We start from the raw sequence: 13,703 nt of genomic DNA on the forward strand, positions 1-13,703 counted from the left end.
TTTAATTCACAGCTTTGAGGCATAATGTATACTTCACAAAAACTGTGCCATTCACTGAGCTTTAAGAAAATTCATCCAATTTTAGAACTTTTCCATCACATCACCCTCCAAATTTTCCTCTAGTGCTTCCATTTCTGCCCTGGCCTCAGGTATCCATCCTGTTTTCTATATTTCTAAACATTTCATATAAATGCAACCACAGAGCATATACTCTTTAATGTTTGGCTTCTGTTACTTCTTATGTTTTTGATATCCACTTCTGCTGTAGCATTTATCAGTAATTTGTTCCTTATTTTTTATAGGAAAGTATTGCATTGTATGGATATACCATATATTGCTTATCACCATTTGAGGGACATCTGGATTGTTTTCCAATTTTTGGCTATTGTGAATACGGCTAAAATGGACATACACAATTCTCTGTGGGCACACATCTACATTTCTGTTGGATAGATTCCTAAGAGTGGAACTGCTGGTTCGTATGGTAAGCATATGTTTAACTTTTAAAGAAACAATCAAACTTTTCCAAAATGGCTGTAGCATTTACATTTCCAAGTAGTATGTAAGGATTTCAGTTTCTACACATTAATAATATTAGAGAACGTCAGTCTTTTAAATTGTAGCCATTTAAGTGGATGTGTGACAATACACCATTGCAGTTCAATTTGCATTTCCTCAATGACTAATGTTGAATATCATTTCATATGCTTATTTGCCATTCATAACATCTCCTTTGGTGAAATATCTATTCAACTCTTTTGCCCATTTTTAAATTGCTTTTTTCCTTTATAATTGAATTGTAAGACTTCTTTATATATTCTAGATTAAAGACTTTTACCAAGTTTGCAATATGCAAATATTTTCTGTGAGTCTGTGGCTTGTCTTTTTAACTATCTTATGAAGTATAAGTTTTAAAACTTCATTAAAGAAGTCCAATTTATTACTTTTTCTTTTATGATTCATGCTTTTGGTGTCTTATCTAGGAACACTAATACAAGGTCACAAAGATTTCCTCCTATGTAATCATTTAGAATTTTTATAGCTTTAGTTTTACAATGATAAATTTACAAAGTCTATGATTTATAAATAATTTCATGTGTGGTGTGAAGTATTAATATATAAAACAGTATATTAAAATCCACTTTTTAAAAACACACAGATATCCAACTGTCCTAGCACTATTTGTTAAAAAGACTATCCTTTCCTCATTGAATTGTCCTAGCACTTTTTAAAAATACCAAGTGAACATAACTGTAAGGGGGCGTCGATAATGCTTATCCTCATGCCAATCACACTGTCCTGGCCACTACAGATCATACAGGTTTTACAGTTAGGCAAGGTAAGTCTCCTATTTTGTTTGTTTTCAAAAGGGGTCTGGCTATGCTAGATCCTTTGCATTTCCTGATACATTTTAGGATCAGCTGGGCAATATCTGTAAGAGTCTACTAGAATTTTTGCAGGTATTTTATTGAATCTATAGATCAAATTGGGGGAGAATTATCATCTTACCATTCAATCATCCAGTCTATGAACACAGATTATCTCCCCAATTATTTAAATCTTATTTAAGAGAATTCCCTGGTCCAGTGGTTGGAACTCCACACACTCTCACTGCTGAGGGCCTGGGTTCAATCCCTGGCTGGGAACTAGTATTCCACAGGCCTTGTAGTGCGCCCAAAACAAACAAACAAAAATCTTATTTAAATTCCCTCGGTTAATGTTTTGTAATAAAAACATCTTGGTTTTTTGTTGTTGTTGTTAAAGTTTATTGCTAAGTGTTCTATTCTTTTTGATGCTACTGGGAATACATTTCCCCTTCTCTCTTCCTTTTGGAACTGTGGACATTATCTGTTTCCTATCAGAGAACTGCTGTACTGTGCAGTCAGGTTCCTAGGCCATTCTTGCTTTCTCAAGGACGTCTCTCCTCATCCTCCTTCCTTCCCTTATTAATCCTAACAACTAAAACCATGCTGTGGCATTTCTCATACACTCAAAAAAACAAAGACTTCCTTTACATCCTCATACCTCAACTTCGGCCCTGTGTCTGTTTCCTTTAACTTCTTTAAACCCAATTTCTAGTTCCTGGGTCACTGTATGTCCTACAAGTCACTCAAATCTGGCTTCCATCTCTACCAGTCTGTGACACAGGCTCATTATAGTCACTGATGACCTTTAGGTTGCCAAATCCGAAGGTCATATTTCTGCCCATACTGTCTCACCCTCTCAGCCAAACTCGAGAATTAACTATTCCTTTTTTGAAATGGTTGCATTACTTGGCATCCACGACATGATCCAATATATATTCCCAATTTCCACTCGGGCTGTCCTTCTTAGTAAAGGACTTCCAGTTTTCCCAACTTAGAAATGTAGTGTTCCTCAGGGTTCTATTTCTAACCAATTCTTCTTTCCTCTCTATATTCTCTTCTTCAGGGATTTCACCTATTTTCATGGCTTTGAATATCACTAATCACTGCAGATGGTGACTGCAGCCATGACATTAAAGACATTTGCTCCTTGGAAGGAAAGCTATGACAAACCTAGACAGCATAGTAAAACACAAACATCACTTTGCTGACAAAGATCCATACAGTCAAAGCTACAGTTTTTCCAGTAGTCCTGTACGGATGTAACAGCTGGATATAAAGAAGGCTAAGCACCAAAGAATTGATGCTTTCAAACTGTAAAGATGGAGAAGGCTCTTGAGAATCCTTTGGACAGCAAGGAGATCAAACCAGTCAATCCTAAAGGAAGCCAACTCTAAATATTCACTGGAAGGACTGATGCTGAAGCTGAAGCTCCAATACATCATTGGAAAAAAATATGATGCTGGGAAAGACTGAGGGCAGGAGGAGAAGGGGGCCACAGAAGATGAGACGGCTGGACAGCATCACTGATTCAATGGACATGAGTCTGAATAAACCCTGGAAGACAGTGAAGGACAGGGAAGCCAAGAGAGCTTCAGCTCATGAGGTTGCGAAGAGTCAGACACAGCTTAGCAACTGAACAACAAACACACTGATGATCTTTAAACTGACATCTCCAAGTCAAGGATTTGCTGATCCTCTCTGATAGAGGTTTACTTAATCTTACAGGCTTCTGAGAATTTAAGACTGACAAAAGAAAACTGCAGAATTCACCATTACCCAAATAAAACAAAACTCCCTTTTAAAAAGCCTATTTCTTTCCCACCCATTCAGTAATAGTCACTTGCAACAAGATCCCTGAATTCTTTCTTCCATTACATTCCATATCCAGTTCACTATCATGTCCCACTATGTCTACCACCTACAAATACCTCAAGCCTGTCCACTCCTTTCAACCCTACCACCACCTCACTAATCTAAGCCATCATGTCTCCTGCCTGAATTACTGCATATCTAGTGGCCAATCTTCTCTACACAGCAGGGTAACCTCTGACAAATATAATTAAGACGCTGTCACTCCTCGCTGCACTCAATATGCCAGCAAATTTGAAAAACTCAGCAGTGGCCACAGGACTGGAAAAGGTCAGTTTTCATTCCAATCCCAAAGAAAGGCAATGCCAAAGAATGCTCAAACTACCGCACAACTGCACTCATCTCACACGCTAGTAAAGTAATACTCAAAATTCTCCAAGCCAGGCTTCAACAGTACATGAACTGTGAACTTCCTGATGTTCAAGCTGGTTTTAGAAGAGGCAGAGGAACCAGAGATCAAATTGCCAACATCCGTTGGATCATGGAAAATGCAAGAGAGTTCCAGAAAAACATCTACTTCTGCTTTATTGACTATGCCAAAGCCTTTGTCCGTGTAGATCACAATAAACTGTGGAAAATTCTGAAAGAGATGGGAATACCAGACCACCTGACCTGCCTCTTGAGAAATCTGTATGCAGATTAAGAAGCAAGAGTTAGAACTGGATGTGGAAAAACAGACTGGTTCCAAATTGGGAAAGGAGTACATCAAGGCTGTATATTGTCAGCCTGCTTATTTAACTTATATGCAGAGTACATCATGAGAAACGTTAAGACTCGATGAAACACAAGCTGGAATCAAGATTGCCGGAAGAAATATCAATAACCTCAGATATGCAGATGACACCACCCTTATGGCAGAAAACGAAGAACTAAAGAACCTCTTGATGAAAGTGAAAGAGGAGAGTGAAAAAGTTGGCTTAAAGCTCAACATTCAAAAAACTAAGATCATGGTCTCTGGTCCCATCACTTCATGACAAAAAGATGGGGAAACACTGGAAATAGTGGCTGACTTTATTTTGGGGGGCTCCAAAGTCACTGCAGATGGTGACTGCAGCCATGAAATTAAAAGACGCTTACTCCTTGGAAGAAAAGTTATGACCAACCTAGATAGCATATTAAAAAGCAGAGACATTACTTTTTTGCTTTTACATTACAAAGGTCCATCTAGTCAAGGCTATGGTTTTTTCAGTGGTTATGTATGGATGTAAGAGCTGGACTGTGAAGAAAGCTGAGCGCCCAAGAATTGATGCTTTTGAACTGTGGTGTTGGAGAAGACTCTTGAGAGTCCCTTGGACTGCAAGGAGATCCAACCAGTCTATCCTAAAGGAAATCAGTCCTGAATATTCATTGGAAGGACTGATGCTGAAACTCCAAATACTCTGGCCACCTGATGTGACTCACTGGAAAAGACCCTGACCCTGGGGAAGATTGAAGGCCGGTGGAGAAGGGGACAACAGAGGATGAGATGGTTGGACGGCATCCCCTACTCAATGGACATGAGTTTGAGTGAACTCCGGGAGTTGGTGATGGACAGAGAGGCGTGGTATGCCGCAGTCCACGGGGTTGCAAAGAGTCGGACATGACTGAGCGACTGAACTGAACTGAACTACCCCGAACATAAACTTTCAGTCATTCATAATCCAAATGCTTGATCCCTGTGTACAAGGCCCTGCAGCACATGGTCCCTGCCATTCTCCCCTCTTGCCCATACTTCTCCAGCTTTCATCTCAACAAACACAGCAAGTTCTTCGTATATTGTTCCAGCCCTTAGCATGCTCATTCCCTCTATGCGAACATCTCATTTTTGTTCTCTTGCTATGCCCCCATCTCCTCATAGAGGTCTTTCCTTACACTTAGGTAGGATCGTATAGCATAGACACAGTTCTTTTCCTTTTAAACATTGCCACAATTTATAATCCATGAAGGCTGGGAAGATTCCTGAGTTCTCACCACTGCATATACAACCCAAACATAAATAGTAGCCATGAAGTACTTTCTGAAATTATACAAAACTGATTTAAGAAAGACTTATGGTCAGCTTTTCCAGGTCTGCGTGCTGTTCCTTAAAACTGTCTTAATGTAGAGGTCCATGGGACAAGCTTGGCTAGGTAAGGGGAAGGCTGGCAACCAAATTATATGCAGACTTTTGTGTAACTAAGTCTTCTAAGCAGACATCCAGCATGTGCACCAGCATCTCAAAGGAATCCACAATCACAAGAGGTTTGAAGGAAATACACAGTTTAATAAATTCTGTCTTCATCATGTAACAAGAGACTCAAATTCAACATAGTCAATTCTTGAAACAAAATGAAGTGTAGTTTCTTTTAAGCATTTTAAGTCCTATAATTTATCAAACTGCAACAAAATTTGGAGAAAGAAATGGCAATCCACTCCAGTACTATTGCCTGGAAAATCCCATGGACAGAGGAAGGAGCCTGGTAGGCTACAGACCATGGGGTCGCAAAGAGTCGGACACGACTGAGCGACTTCACTTTCACTTATGAACTTAAAAAAAGATTTCTGAGCCATGTTATTATCATCTCCTGATTTTTGTCATGCCTATATATGCAACTCATCAGCCATAAATTCCTTACACAGAGGTAGAGGGAAAAGACAAATCAAGATGCATCTATCATAGGAAAGACTACAGAAAATGAAATATATTATCAGGACAAACATTAAAAAGGCCAAGTCTTATTACCCATCAAATTCTCACTGGCCAGAACACTGAAGAACTAAGTATCATGGATTGTACAACCCTTGCATCAGTTCCCTCTTATATACACGGTCACTTCAGCACTCTAGGCAAGATTCACCTCTTCATATCTCCCAAAGTGCATAAAAGAGATCAATTCCAGCTTCAAAATAGGGTATCAACTAATTTCAAGTCTGAGTGACTACTTTCGTAAGGATGTGGCTGGACAGAGTAGCCAATCCTACACTGTAACCTCTTCGTTAAAAAACCCAATCAGGAACTTCTCTGGCAGTCCAGTGGTTAAGACTCTGAGCTTCCAACGCAGGGGGCATAGGTTCGATCCTTGCTTGAGGAACTGAGATCCCATATCCTGCATAGTGTGGCCAAAAAAGTATAAAAAATAAATAAAAAACCCAATTCAATCATTTCCATGGTGAGAACTAAAATCCAGGCAATAAGTAATCGCCTCAGGGGCAGGGCTGGAACTTGTATCCCATGTTTAGTGATCCTTTACACGTCAACTTCTCACATTCTTTTAGAGCTCCGTCAAAATGCCTAGCTTGAATTCTCAAGTTATTAAGACTAACTCTGGACTACTGGCTAAAGAAAAGAAAAAGATTCAAAGTACCTTATAAGAAAGAAAAAATATTTAAGTAAATATGATACTACAGAAAGCCAATAAATGCGACTTCTTTCTCAAACAGTGTTTCTCAACTGTGTATAGTAAGGTGTTTAAGGTAAGATCATTTTTATAGTGTGTTATATTCAGAAAACGAAGATCATGGCATCTGGTCCCATCACTTCATGGGAAATAGATGGGGAAACAGTGGAAACAGTGTCAGACTTTATTTTGGGGGGCTCCAAAATCACTGCAGATGGTGACTGCAGCCATGAAATTGAAAGATGCTTACTTCTTGGAAGAAAAGCTACGATCAACCGAGATAGCATATTCAAAAGCAGAGACATTACTTTGCCGACTAAGGTCCGTCTAGTCAAGGCTATGGTTTTTCCTGTGGTCATGTATGGATGTGAGAGTTGGACTGTGAAGAAAGCTGAGAGCCGAATAATTGATGCTTTTGAACTGTGGTGTTGGAGAAGACTCTTGAGAGTCCCTTGGACTGCAAGGAGATCCAACCAGTCCATTCTGAAGGAGATCAGCTCTGGGATTTCTTTGGAGGGAATGATGCTAAAGCTGAAACTCCAGTACTTTGGCCACCTCATGCGAAGAGTTGACTCACTGGAAAAGACTTTGATGCTGGGAGGGATTGGGGGCAGGAGGAGAAGGGGACGACAGGGGGATGAGATGGCTGGATGGCATCACCGACTCGATGGACGTGAGTCTGAGTGAACTCCGGGAGTTGGTGATGGACAGGAGGCCTGGTGTGCTTTGATTCATGGGGTTGCAAAGAGTCAGACACGACTGAGCTGCACTGACTGATAACTATTTTAGTGATTACAAATGAAAAAAAAATCACTTCTCCAGAACAAACCTGACATTTATTAAGTCTGCAACTTTCAATGCATAAATGAAGCTCTGCTTCTTTATTTTAATCTTATTACTGAGTAGATCATATAATTGAACAAATTCCAAAAGAAAAATAAAATAGCTCACGTTTCATTATTATCACTTTTCCTTCACTAAACAAATGTGTTATTCAAATGTTCTACCAAGATATTGCTCAACACAAATGAACTAAAAGATTTTCTCAGATTCATTAATGGGTACACTTCTTATAATCTTTAATGAACAATTATTACTAGAACGTTTTATCAAGCTATTGTGCATTCTAAGTCTATATGAAGTTTTAAAACATTTTCCAAAGTATAAATTTTAAATAAAAGCTAGAAAAACATACTGATTGGTGTGGTAAATAGCATACCTTCCCTAACATTTAAAAAATAATTCTGAAGATTATTTTTAAGCCACTGAATATTTTCACGCTCAGCAGACAGCAAAATTCCTCATGATTAAATTCTATGAGCCAGATTTTTCTCTGCCTAGTCTTGTTCCTCTCTGGTGTGGCACATAATACTATGATGCTCTAGCTCATTCACTTCATCAATTAACACACTGTCTCCCCAAACAAACCCTTATATTCAGAACAGGTTTTACTCTGGTATTCCCAAACAAGTGTAACGAACATTGCTTCTCCTGTTGCAGAGCCCAGGCTCTAGGGATGTGGACTTCAGGCGCTGCAGTACATGGGCTCAGCAGTTATGGTGCATGGGCTTAGTTGCTCCGAAACAAGTGGGATCTTCCCAAATCAGGAATCAAATCCATGTCTCCTGCGTTGGCAGGCAGATTCTTACCCCCTGGACCACGAGGCAAGTCTAAGACAGTGTTGCAATGTGAAACTCAGGATACCATACACAAGAATCCTCCTAGTTCTCTGAAGTGACTATACTTCCAGACATCATCATGGATAAAAATATTTATTTGCAAACGAGGAAATCCACATATAACTCAAAATCAAATCATTTAAAATCTCTACTCTTTGTAAGAACTATGGGCAAACCAAGTACATGAACAGTGAAAAGTAGGAAAGAACTGACAGGTGGCAAGAAATAATGGTAAAGGAGAGGTATTCTATTCACTACCTAGTTATTTAACACTTCTCTGTCTATCAAGTTTCTAGTTAATAAATAAGAATAATACTCTCTTTACAGGATTGTTTTGCAAGGATCAAATGAGTTCCTGCATGAAAATGACGTGCACAGTAAAAGAACACAATAGGCACTCAATAAAGGCCAGTTCCTTCCTCCTTTAGTTCTGGGCCCTCTGTTCTTTGTTCTCTATACTCATTCCTCAGATGACTCAGTCTTCTCATGACTTTTATTAACAAATGCTGAAAACTACTATATCAATCAAAGCCCTGATGTGTAAAAATGCATGCCTACAGTGTGAGAAGCTGTCTGGTCTCTACCTCCAAGATATGCAGGTGAGAAAGGCAGAGGAGAAATCCCAAACACACAAATTTCACTGTAAGACCCAGCACTCAGAGTGGACATTCACACATCTCCAACTATCTCCTGGAGTACTGCACTGCCATCTCAAAACACCTGAAAACAAACTCATCAATTTCTCTTCAGAAATCAGGCCCTCTTCCTGCCCCTTCTGTAACTGTGAGTGGTGTCCTACAGAGAATAAACCGCGCCCTTCTCTTCTCTTATCAAAATATCACCAGCTAACCTAGGCTCATCAGGTCTACCTCCATCATCCTCTACTGTATCTTCAACCTCATTTTCTGATCAACTGTTACCACCAGAGTCCAGATCAGTTTTTTAAATCTTGGCACTACTGACATTTTGAGCCAGATGACTCTGTTGTCGGAGCTGTCCTGTGCATTGCAGGCTGTTTAGCAGTACTCTTGCCTCTATCTACTAGAGGCCAGTAGAACTGCTCCCTCCCTCTGAGCTATGATAACCAAATATGTCTCTAAGGGCCTTGTGGGTGGCAAAATCCCCTTCCCCCTAGCCGTCCCCACTCCCACATTTGAGTTCCTTGGCCCTGTTCCTCATCACTTCATTTACATATGAAAGAATCAGTCCCCCAGTTTCTTCTTCCCTCTACTTTCAGTTGCTCTGGTCTCCTAAATGCCTCCTAAGTGCGTTAGTAGCTCAGTCATGTCCGACTCTTTGTGACCCCATGGACTGTGGCCCGCTAGGCACCTCAGGCAAGAATACTGGAGTGGGTTGCGATTCCCTTCTCCGGTGAATCTTCCCAATCCAGGGATGGAACCCAGATCTTCTGCACTGCAGGTAGATTCTTTACTGTCTGAGCCACCAGAAATGCCTCCTAAAGCACAGCTTTTATGAGTCAGTTCTCTTAAATCTGTAACTCCCTGCCTCCTTCACAATTAGTTCAAAGCTCTCCACCCAGTCTCAAACATTCTCCCACAAAACACCTCACACTGCGGCCACCTAACCGCCCTTCACTAACACAGACCTGTTCATCCAGCCCCTCCTCTTCTGTTCTGCTGCTGTCACCTGGTTTGGGTGCCCAGTATGTAGCTTCTATTCTGAACCACTGCTCAAGCCTCTTTCCCTAGCCTCTGATCTCCTTCTCACTTGAAGTCAAAAACTATCAGTGAGCCTCCACTGCCTCCTAAAATATGAAATTGGCCTGTTCTTCAGAATCTTTCCCAATGTGGTCTCTAAGTGCCAGTATCTCCAGAACATACAGCTTTGGCAAAATCTGACTATCTGCTACTCCTTGCAAAGGGTCCTTCTCACACTTTCTACCTCTGGCCATGTTTTACCTCTGCCTGGAAATCCTCTTCATCCCTCCATACTACTGTAAGGTCCATCTGAATTAAATGAAGAGCCCTTTCTTAGTCATACTCTCCTTTATCCATCTCATGACATTCACACTGCTTTGTTACATGTTTATTTCTGGAGCTTACAAGGTTCTTGAGAACTTCTTACTCCTGCTGTGATGCCCTGCAACACCTAGCCCAGTGCTAATTTGTATGTGAGCTGCTCCAAATGTTTTCAACTTAGGAAGCAAGGGAGGACTGTTTTCCGACAATCCTAAGCTTCCATTAGGGAATTAAGCCCACATTCCTCTTTTGTTCCACATTTTATCTCCTAGGCCAATTTTTTAAGCAAATTGCCTTCAAGATACCCAGAAAGCTATAAGAACTGTGCTTTAGGGAGTTTCTACAGTTTCCAGCTTATTAATATAACTGAATCCTGAATATTTATGCTATTTAAGTTCTCTTAAAAAAAGGCAATAGAAATTTATTTTTGAGTGTAAATAAAATTGAGCATGACATAAAAATAAGGTGGACTGGGTTAAACATGTTTGAAGCAAAGGTTAATTAATTTGTATCCTAAACAATAATACAATGTCCTAAAGTCTTCATGCACTCTTAAAAATATGAATGTCGTCGATTTCTGCTTGCCCTACCCCGAAGAAAGAAACCAAACAGAAAACGAGAGGTTCCCCCTTAATTTTAGTTTTCTAATGTCTTGAACGTATTTCTACAAAAAGAGCAAAATCATTAGTGAGTATGTTCCTGTAAGTCTAACTCCAAAGCCATATGGGGAACATACAGTACCCACACAGCAGGGGTCAGCAGTTAGAGGCCCTGTTTTGTATGCCCCTGAGCTAAAAGTGACTTTTACATTTTTTAAAGACTGCAAGAACAAAAACAAAGAATATACATACAGAGACTGTATGTGGCCAGTAGAGCCTAAAATATTTACTTTGTCTCTTCAGCAGAATGAATATGAGACTCCCAGCTGCTGGTGTGTAAGACGACCAATTTTCCTCCCAAAATTTTTAAAAAGCAACATAAACCAGATTATGCGAAAAGAACTCGTTCAATTTAGTCACAATCAACGCACAGATAACTTCTAAAAGAGAGGCCTGTGTGGACATTTTTATATTTCCCAGAAGGTTCCTCAGAAGGAACTTGACCCTCATTCTAAGCACACTTAGGCTTGAAGAGTTTAAAGCGCCTGGCCCAAAGTCACACCGCGAGTTAATAGAGTGGGGGTCAAGGGTCCAGGCCCTCCTGATTCAGGGCTCTCTGCAATATACTACATCATACCTATGCACATGGCAGTAAGTTTTGGAGATCTGGATAACTGGTTTGGATCACCATGAAGAGGAAAGCTTAAAACCTGTTTCTGATACGCTGTTTAGACAAAATCTTACTAGCAGCTATGACTCATGGGACCCAGAGTAACATCAATGCTCACCACATACATTAGATAAGACGGAGAAAGCTTAAAACTTAACTCTCCTCGCTCCTCTAGGGCATTGAGGCAAATACGCACCTTTGACTTGCAGTTGCTCAATACTTATCTACCAACCCAATCCACCAGTTCCACCAAATGCTATCGAAGCCCAATGGAAAAACAATCCAGTTTACACCAGCCACGCATCCTATAGTTAAAGTTCTTTTCATACCTACTTGCAAACTATTACTTAAAAGTACAAATTTTTTAATCTCCTTGAGAATTCAGCTTCCTTAAGAAAAAGAAAAGTAGATCTCAAGACCAAGGATTCAAAAGCATGGTAACAATCCCAGATCTTTCATCTGAAGTTGCTCTTCCAGGGTTGAAAAATCCAGATTCTGCGGGGCAGCCGAGAGATACAGGGCTTACGCTCTCCAGAGAGAATAGAGAGACCACCACCCCCTCCCCAACCCCCACAATATCTCTGCCTGACTTTTGTCCTCGAAGAGCGACCCCCTCCCCCCTCGCGAGTCCCGGCCGCCCGGGCACCTGCGGCCCCGGCCCGCAGCGGAGGAGTCCGGGGAACCTGCCCACTGCCGGCCCTTCGGGAAACGGCGCCCACTCCCACCCACGGAAGCAGGCGGCTAGAGGCCCAAGCCGCCGGGAAGCGACCCCTCGGCGCCCGGCCGACCCCTGGACGCGGCGGCATTACCTGGAGGACCACGTCGTTGGGCAGCTGCGCGGCCCGAAACAGCTCCAGCACTCGCCCGTTGGCCGACACCTTCTTGGTGCTCTCGATGTCGCAGTAGGAGAAGAGATCCGAGTAGTATTTCTGCTCCGCATCGCTCAGCGTTAAACCTTCCATCTTCGCCTCCGTTCACGGCCAGCCCGCCCCGCATGCAACACCGGGGGCCCGGCCCCGCGACCCCGGGACGGCGGGGACTGCGCGCCGCCCGGCCTCCTTCTCCTCCTCGCCACCCGCCCCCCCCCCGAAGCGGCGGGGAGCCCCGGCCTCACGCGCGCGGGGGGCGTCGGAGCTACAGGGCCCGGAGGTCTCGGGGAGGCAGCCCGGCTGGGCTCGGCGCGCCGCCGCCGAAGAGGCCCCGCGCGGCGCGCGGCTCCGGCTCCGCCTCGGCGGCCGCGGGGAGAACACGGGGAAGGAGGCGGGGGCCGCGGCGGCGCGAGGCTGGGGCGGACTCCGCCACCGCCTCCGCCGCGGGTTCGAGTCTCTCCGGCTCCCCGCCGCTTCCCCCAAGACTTCCCGCCTCGCCTTCCCCTTCCGTCCACGCCCCCAGAGCGGCAGCACTTCGCGGAAAAGTTGTGGGGCTTCTAAAGTTTCTGGGGTTCAGGGCTGAGCGCGGCCGCCGCTCCGCCTCCCTCCGCCGCCATTTACTGCGCCCCGGCCCGGCCCCCGACGCGACCGCAGCAACACTGACAGCGGCGGCCGCGCTCCAGACCCGGATGTGAGGCCGGGAAGAGAGAGCGCGAGAGGGAGAGAGAAACACCCACCGGGCTGGCTCGGCCGCTCCCGGGAGAGGGGGGCCGCAGCGCCCCCTGGTGGCCGGAGCTCCGCGGCAGAGGGTCGAGCCGCCCTCCGCGTTGGGCAGGCAAAGCTGGGACCCCTGGGAGCAGCGACCAGTGGGGAAGGCACATAGCTCATTCATACCAGGAGAACTTAGATACGGGCTGCAGTTTGGATTATTTCAAAGCTTCTGGCACCGAATGGTTAATAAACATTGAGTGAAAGGGGAACATTGTTCAGGTTCTTACTACTGTATGCGTTGTGCTGCTTTGAGGTCAGATCTTACTGAGGATCAATTCAGTATTTCTATGTGCTCTGAAGGGCTATGAGCATGCAATCAACCCATTGGAGAACTCTCATCGTATAGACACTAGCCACTGAGACCCAGCTCCCACTCTGGCTCCAAACCGTGTTTACCTGAGAAACAAAATTGCTGAATAGAGGGAACAGCTGGCAAACTTCATCTCGTTATACAAGGTGGTTCTGGTCACCAGGAGCTTAGTGCCATAAACATACACCATCAGCTCTATAAACCTGTTTAGACTCTGAGCCGACCACAGGGGCT

The 13,703-nt window shown here is 43.2% G+C and overlaps 1 protein-coding gene across 9 annotated transcripts in view; it reads right to left on the reverse strand.

Moving 5' to 3' along the window:
• REPS1 (RALBP1 associated Eps domain containing 1) overlaps positions 1 to 13,052 on the reverse strand; it is an 89,294-nt gene extending 76,242 nt beyond the window's left edge. For all 9 annotated transcript variants that reach the window (XM_027972498.2, XM_012182986.4, XM_012182987.4 and 6 more), the window contains exon 1: positions 12,329 to 13,052. In XM_027972498.2, the coding sequence (XP_027828299.1) occupies positions 12,329 to 12,481 (153 nt within the window). In that variant the 5' untranslated portion in view covers positions 12,482 to 13,052. The remainder of the gene's footprint in view (positions 1 to 12,328) is intronic.
• Positions 13,053 to 13,703: the final 651 nt, after the last annotated feature.

This window comes from Ovis aries, chromosome 8 (assembly GCF_016772045.2).
Source record: "Ovis aries strain OAR_USU_Benz2616 breed Rambouillet chromosome 8, ARS-UI_Ramb_v3.0, whole genome shotgun sequence".
Classification (NCBI taxonomy): domain Eukaryota; kingdom Metazoa; phylum Chordata; class Mammalia; order Artiodactyla; family Bovidae; genus Ovis; species Ovis aries.